Source organism: Dendrobium catenatum, unplaced genomic scaffold (genome assembly GCF_001605985.2).
Source record: "Dendrobium catenatum unplaced genomic scaffold, ASM160598v2 original_scaffold_153844, whole genome shotgun sequence".
Taxonomy (NCBI): domain Eukaryota; kingdom Viridiplantae; phylum Streptophyta; class Magnoliopsida; order Asparagales; family Orchidaceae; genus Dendrobium; species Dendrobium catenatum.
In genome coordinates this window covers 1-8,295 of record NW_021472272.1, presented here as the reverse complement: position 1 = coordinate 8,295, position 8,295 = coordinate 1, and the positions used below count along the sequence as shown (strand labels likewise).

Sequence of the window (8,295 nt, the reverse complement as noted above, 5' to 3'; positions counted from 1 at the left end):
TTACGTCCACCTTAGTTTGTAAACCATGATTGAAATGGAACATTTTAAATGAGTCGTCGTTGTCCAAAGGGTTCCACCGTCATGATGTTTTAAGTCGCGTATCTCGATAATTTCACCATTGCTTGTAAGTAATAATGTTTGGCAAATATTCATTAGGTGCTCGCATATGGGTTTTGCAACATGCGTGACGATTCTTTCACAAGTCTCCATTTGCTTATTGGGTGTTCATTAAAAAATAATTTGGATTATTACTTAACGTTTGCATTATATTGGCATTATGCGCGGCCCCAAATTTATTAAATTAAAAGTTTGTTCCCTACATTCCATTTTCAAGTTTAAGTTCTTTGTGCGTTCAATGTGCAGATTTAAGTCCAAAATTATGCAAGTTAACTGGCGTTCATTCGGTAAATTTACAAAGTTCCCCTATTTCTTTCTTCATTCAAAACTAGATTCCTTGTTGCTCTGAATTATCGGTAGCCTTCCCTAAACGTCTCCCCCTATTAGGAAAAACTACAGGAAGGGTCTTAGCCTTGTGCCCGCCACACAAAAAGGCGTGCACAGTCTGTGTCAAGTGACACCCGTTGTAATGTTTCAATCCCATCATACCAAGAAAGGCGTGCTATGGGTTTTCGAGAGTACATGTTTGCAAACACAGTTTGTTTCCGCGTCGGCATGAGGCACGTATGAGACGCTTAATTTTTTTCAATGTCGTGCTAAGAAAAAGTGGCGCACGAGGTTCGTCCGCCTTCGGTGTAAAGTGTCACGTTGAGATTTTTCTCCCACCATGCTAAGAAAAAGCATAACATAAGCGGTCGCCCCGGCACATCGTAAACGCCGAGAATGAGACTTTGGAGGTTTTTGAGATTAGGTATTAATACTTGTGTGAACGCCCGCAGCCCGATGACGGCAACATCGATTTGGCAAAAAATCAATCTATTTTCTTTTCTATTTTTTCTCTCTTTTATTTCTCAACTTTTCCTCTTTTTTAAAATTCTCTTATATCTTATTTTTTTTTTGTGGTGTGTGTGTGTTGTATATATATATATATATATAATATATATAATATTATATATATATATTAGATATATATATATATATATATATTAGTCTATATATATATATTATATATATAATGTAATGACATCTTAACAATATAATATTAATTGATTAATAAATATTAATTGTGTTAATTGCTTAGGCAATACTAACAAACACTAAAAAAGGGGTGTAAACAAGACATAACAAAAACAAATCTCACAGCTTTTGATTTTTGGTTGAGTTGAGATGTCAAATGAGGTGGAGTGGCATTGTTAATGTGTGAGTGAAATGGGCTGTTTTATTGGAAGGTCTAAGTTAGGCCTACTAGTTGTGGGGAGAAGTGGCAGGAGGTTTGCTGAGGGCCTGTTTTTGATATTTTAATGGCAGTGCTGTAGTGAGAGAGTGTCCAGTAGATGAAATTGCGGTCAGACAAGCTTGCCTTGCCATGGATTCGGCCGATTTGAATTGTAGTGTGAAGCAATGGCAAGAGCAGGAGAGGACTTTTGGATGTCGGGCAAAGCAGTAGAGTCTCGCGATCAGGCTTCGTGGGCTGCGAAGCAAATGAAAAGAGATGAGTATTAAATGGCTGGGGTTCAGTTGTAGCAGTGTGAAAGAGGACAGATCAAGCATCAGGTACTCCGGCTGAGGTATATTGGCTGTTGAAGGTAGGAGGTCGGCTGGTGATTTTGAATCGATTGTAGCACGTTCCCACGATTGTCAACAGTCGCACAGCAAGTTACAGTGGAAGGCCGGTCTTGTGGAGAGCCTTAACGACGGGTGGGGAGTGCGAAGAGCTTGGAGGGGTCTCAGGCAAGGCCAGATCGATGTTGGAGGGCGTTTGATGTGGAAGCTGCCATGGGGACAGATCGCACTCAGAGGTTTGTGTTGTGTGCGTTCCGACTGAAGACAGGATAAGTCAGTTGGCTATCGTTTGGAAACGAAAGAGGGAGGCGGCGATTTTGGATGAGAGAAGTCGGACGAGATACTAATGTTTCTCAAAATCAATTTGGATTTCAATGCCTAGGTCTACTATGGAAGTCAATACATTATTAAGAGATTTGATGGAAAAATAATTAGATAAAATAAGGAGGATCTACATATGATATTTATTGATTTAGAAAAAGCATGATGATAAAGTTCCAAAAGAAGTGCTATGGGAAGTTTTGAAAAAAGAGAAAGTCAATAATGCTTATATTCAATTCATTAAAGATATGTATGGCAGGAGCTATTACTTGTGTTCACACACAAGGTGGATTGACCAAGTATTTCCAGTATTTCGGTTGGCGTTACATCAAGGAAAAGCCTTAAAGCCCGTATCTTTTTGCTTTATTATGGATGTTCTCACTTAGACATTTGCCAAGAGGATGTACCTCTGGTGTATGCTTTTTACTGATGAGTATTCTCTTGTTTGATCAAGACTAGAGAAGGGAGGTTGAAGGTAAAACTTGATTTATGTATATGGTCAACTTTAGAGTTTAAAAGGTTTTTCGCTTGAAGTAGTCTAAAACGAATATGTATGGAGTTAATTTAGTAGTAATAGACATAGTGAGAGGATGTGACTTTGGGAAATCAAGTCATTAATAAGAGTACACGTTTTAGATATCTTGGATCTATTGTTCAGAGTGATGGGTGAAATAGAATAGGATATTATCAGCAGAATCAAGTTGGACGGTTGGAAGTGGCAGGGAATGCATCGGGCTTGTTTATGTGAATAGAAATGTACCTCAAAACTTAAAGGAAAAATCTATAAGATGGTTTAGTGAGCCTGCAATGCTTTTATTGTGCCGAATGTTTTGGCCATTAAAAGAGAAGCATAATACTAAGTTAAGTGGTGGCAGAGATGGAGGATGCTCAGGTGCGATGAGTGGCTTTACCCTAGAGATAAGAATACGAAATGAGCATATACGTAAAAGCGTGGAGTTAGCTCCAGTAGAAGATAAGATTAGAAGAGTCGCCTTAGATGGTTTGGTCAGATAAAACGGCGGCCTTCCGAATGACACCGATTAGGAGAGTAGAGTATTAGAATTTGGGAACTTATGTAAGAAAGGTAGGGGATAGAACCTAAAAAGACTTGGTTATAAAAATATTAGGGAAATGACCTTTCTTTATTAGATTTAAACGAAAATTTTGACTTTTAAAGGAGCACATAAGGCTTTTTCTAAATCCAATAAATATTCATATGTAGATCCTCCTTAATTTTCTCTATATACTACCATCAAACCTCTTTATAAAGTATGGCTTCCATAGTCGACCTACCCGGCTATGACCGGCATGAATCCAAATTGATTTTGAGAACAATAGCGCAATAACCAAAATGAAAAATAATAATCATAATAGCAGGTGGAGAATTTACATGGATGATGCATGGAGAATTCGAGACATAATAAAATATAAAAGCAGCAAAATGAATCACATAAGGCAAAAGAATGCAAAAAGGGAAATTTCATATTTGTGTTAGCCTCCATCTAATCCATTTTCTCCCATTCAATGGCCATAAGTTATAGTATAAAATGAATCTTGTAATCTCTCACTAATTCAGCGTTGGGAACAGTTAACACAAAATCAAATCAATCCAATCTCAGAATAAAGCTCCAAAAAAGCAAATCAAAAGTTTCAAGAGCATGACTAAATTTGTTTTCATGAACGCATGGTAACTTATTGTTTCACGCATGGTAACTTATTGTTTCAAAGAAAACGTAAGGAAACATTAAATTTAGAATAAAACTAAACAATTATTGCATGAAACTGTTCAATGCAAAAAAATAAACAAATAAATAAATAACAGGAGACTTCATATATTTGGCTTTCGAGAAGTAAAAAGTTTACTTTGCAAATTATATTTTGGGTTGAAATGGTTTTGGTCGGATTTTTTTTTTCTCAACTCTCGACAAGTTTATTTAAATGAAAGATCAGAGATTTCTTTGGGGTTACTCAGGATTTTTCAAGAATATTGACTTTTGCTTTATTTGCTAAGCAACATGCACTGCATTTCATAGGTTGTGGTACTACCAGATCCATCATATTAATTCAATTTAACCTCTATTAATGTGTGGTCATTTGCAAGAGATGACATCATCAATAAATGTGTTTTGCTATGTTCTTTCTGCATGCCTCTTTTTTAAAGACAACTATTTTATGCTTGATTCTCAAGACAAAATATCAAGGGAAATCCATGCTCAATGAAAACAAATAAAAAATATAGATTTACACCTAAACAAAAACAAAATTGAAAAAACTGGAAATAGTAATGTCAAACTTATTTTCAATACAACATAAATACTGCAAAATATTCAAGAAAACAGTAGACTAAGGCATTGCTAACATCTCAAGAATCTTAAATGTCAAATCCCATAAATTTCCGAATGGAGTATAAATGAATATCAGCATTGGCAACATCACTATCAAAGTGAACAGCAATAATGAAACCATAATCTGACCAAAACTCATGTATTTAATTGTATATCACAAAAATCTTGATGAAGCTCAGGAGAAGTACATTTGCCCATGTAAAAGAGGCTTGACTTCAGATGATAAGCCGGTGATGTCATTGGGGAATATTACAATTTAACTTTGTCAGAGGAAGATTTAAGCTCGTCAAACCTCGATAAGCATTCTCAAGAATTTGCTTTGTATAGTGATCTATATCATTAACATCATTGTGGTTTCCTTTTTAATCATTATGCATGTGAAAATGAAAATCATGTATTCACGAAGTTTAACATTTATAGTGAATTAATATTACATCTAACCAAATTGTCAAGCCTAGAAATTTTCAGTATCTAATAGAGTAACATTTATGATTGCTAGTAAATAAGCAATCACTTAGCAGGGAATAACCAACCCTTTTATTGAGGCTAGTACCAAGAAAGGCAAATTCAAACAAAAACTCTCTATCTAAATTAAAAAGTTAAGGAAAAAAATGAAAACTATTAACCAAGTACCCAAACATTAAAAAAAAAGCACTAAATGAAATCCCAGCTTTTCCAAAATAAAAATAAATACCTGATTTCCTGCATTTCATCAAAGAGCTCAAGTGAATATATCTTGTCATCATCAGCAAAAAGCACAATACCATCAAGCTGATGTTTTTCAATATGAGAAAGTGCAACATTTCTTTGTTGGATGCCTTTGTCTTTCACGCTGGTCACATTCTGATCACAAACAAGATGTCTGTACATGACTCCTGTATCTCTCAATATTTTTGCTGTTTCAGCAGATTGCAATGACATTTCCACAACAATCCATAGAAGAGGATGTGGCACATTTCTCAATGTTTGGGCCAAACGGTTTAGATGAAATGACTGAAACGACCGATCATATGTAGCCGTTACAATTATCAAAAGCTTGCGAGAAACTAGTGTGAAATCATGAGTTGAAGACAGACTGGAGGACAAATTCAGACTATTACTTGTCAACTCCAATTTGGTTGAAGCCCCTGTATTGATGTCTTCTCTCAGGAAACTTTTCTGAGTAGTTAAAATATCATTGCCCACAGAATTTTTACCCTTCTGAAAATTTCTAATCACTGGCTCCTCATGGAAAGAAAAGGCCCTATGTCTGGAAAAACTATTCTTGGATATGTCAACCATGGGAATTGGGGTAAAACCAATAAATATCCCTACCACAAAACAGATAAAAAACCTGAAGACTGCACCTTTCATGAATAAACCTTTGGCTTTTGACCTTTCCACTGGTCGAGAAGATCTCTGGAAAAAAACATTATGAACAGCTGTTATAACTCTATCAGACTCCGTAAGAAAATCCAATGAACTCAGCAACGAATTCAGTAATCTTCCCAAGATCAAGTAGGTCCTTGTATGAGATGGCTTGGGAGAAGGGGAAGTATCCAAGGTTTCATCATCGCTGGGTACAGACCCATCTCGATGCACAATCGAAGTGCTTCTTCTAAATGATGTCATTTTCTTAATTAAAGCACTTAAGTCCTCGAATAACAATATAACAAGTTTCCATACTGTGATAACGCTAGCTCCAGCACCATTACAACCACCTTACAGTACCAATCAGCACTGATGAAGAACACGGAATCTAAAGAACATCTGTAGTTCAGCCAACAAATAAAGAATTCATGAGAACATTAGACGTGAGAGATAATCTACAGAAGATAATGAGAACATTACATCTACAGAAGATAAGTATTCATGAAAAGTGAGAGATATTATCGAACATCATTATCAACAAAACGGGAAAAGATAGCCTTAAAAGCGTCCTAGCTCCTAATTAACAATAAATAAAGAAGAATCACTAAACCGAATCAAACTACCGCAATAATGATTGAATCACAAAGCCTGGGAATGCTAACCTGCTCCATCAACAAAAGTCTTCAATATTAAGAACGAAAAAAGACATTTCCCTCCCGTAACATCACTTCAAGTCTTGATCAGTACCTCCCAACTTGAAAAACTTTCCAAATCAGTTCTATTTTGCCGCCGCTGCCGGGAAAGAGCTCAGAAATTATGGCCAAAGCTCAAACCAATAAAATCTATCAAAAATCACAACAATATATGGTTGATTTATCTCTTTGCTTTATAATCCACCCAATAAAAAGTAGAAATCAAAGATCTAACAAATGCTGCGAGATCCCCGCCAACCTCAAACTGTAGATGTTGATGTAGTCAAAGGAGATCTCACGGGTTCACAGCTCATTGGAATGCTCCTCTGATCAAAGAGCCTCTCATTGTATCAAATCGACGGCTGCAAAATGCGGAGGGCGAGAGTTGCGTCTTGGAAATTTCTCAGCTGGGAAAAGATCTTCGAAGGTTGGAGAGGCAACTGAGATTAGAGAGAGAGAGAGAGAGAGAGAGAGAGCGAGAGAGAGAGAGGGACCTGCTCTATCTGAGCGCACGGAATCGGTGTAAGGGTTGAAATCAGCAATAAAAAAATAAAGTGGACCTTAATGAAAATATCCATGCTGAACCGGAATTTTCGGCGGATGAACCCGACAAGGAAAGGTTGGGCCGGCCGGTCTGCCGTTGCGCCATTTTGGTTTGAAATTTTAAGCGGGTCAAACTTGTCAGTGCCAACCACTCGGCAGCTCGGCTTGGTCAGCGCGGCCGGCCCGTGTTGACCCAAAATATTTTTCGCATAAATAGGAAACCCCAATTATGTGAATGTAAAGTGGGCTCCACAAATAATATTTGATATTTTTATTTTTTAAGATATGTGATATTATTTAATTTTAATTTATAGATAATAAATAATAATAGTAATATTTATTAAAAACTTTATAATTAAATATTAAGATATTTATGATTTTTTATAATATGAATAATTATTTTCTTAATAGCATATAAAAATTGATAGAAAACTCCAAATAATCATTAGTGTTTGGGCCCACTTTAAGAAAAGTTGGTGTGATTAATATTTGCTTAAATTAAATTTATCATAGAAAAAACATATTATAATATTTCTCATTAAGTTTTTAAATATAATGAATTTTTAATTATAGATTAATTTGATATTAATATAATATATATTTTTATTGATTATTTATATATTATACTTATCTTACCCTAAATCCATAACAAAAAGTTCTAAGACTTCGAATATAGCTTCACCGTAGTTGCGTATAACGGCATCAGTGTTCGTGGGCGGTAGCAAAGGCTGATAAGTGGCGATGACGACGGAGATTTTCTTTAAAAATATTTAAAATGGTTCGAAATTATTTTAATTATTTTAAAAAACAGCTTAATTTGTAGATAAAAAATAGTTAGAAAACACATTGAATAAATATATTAATTAAAAATAAAAAATAAAAATGATCTAAGATCAGTGTATAAATAAAGAGTTTGGTATACAGTTCATATGAACAAATATAATTCATAGAAGGAAATAAAAAACAAGATCAAGTCAATCAAATCACTTAATAACTCCAAAGAAAGCTGTTAATTTTGACTAATTTGCCAGATGCCAAAGTGGGTGTTTGGTTTACTAATCAAAAGCCACCTAATCATTATAATTATTATTAATTAATGAAGCTTCTATAGTGTATCAAGGGAAAGATACTTATCTCATAATTGAGGATTACCAACTCTTTACTAATTAATTAAGGAAATAACAAGCTTATTCTTGTTAATTAGGTTTGTAGTGTTGTCTCTACATCGATTAGGCTATGTTTCGATGTTCCTTAATCAATGTAATCGAGCCTGCCTGGTGTGACTCGAAAGCTCGAGCTCGTCTTGATTGAAAAACTGTAGCTGCAGATATATATATATATCGAGTAGCTTGATAAGCTTTCGA

General features: G+C 35.2%; 1 protein-coding gene across 1 annotated transcript; it reads right to left on the bottom strand.

Moving 5' to 3' along the window:
* Nucleotides 1-5,040: 5,040 nt before the first annotated feature.
* LOC110107940 (probable beta-1,4-xylosyltransferase IRX9H) lies at nt 5,041-6,862 on the bottom strand (the record flags this gene model as incomplete). Its single annotated transcript, XM_020838390.2, is given in 3 exon segments — nt 5,041-6,095; nt 6,359-6,538; nt 6,648-6,862. A coding segment is annotated over 1 exon segment (917 nt), but the record flags the coding sequence as incomplete, so codon positions are not given.
* Between the last annotated feature and the right edge of the window lie 1,433 nt (nt 6,863-8,295).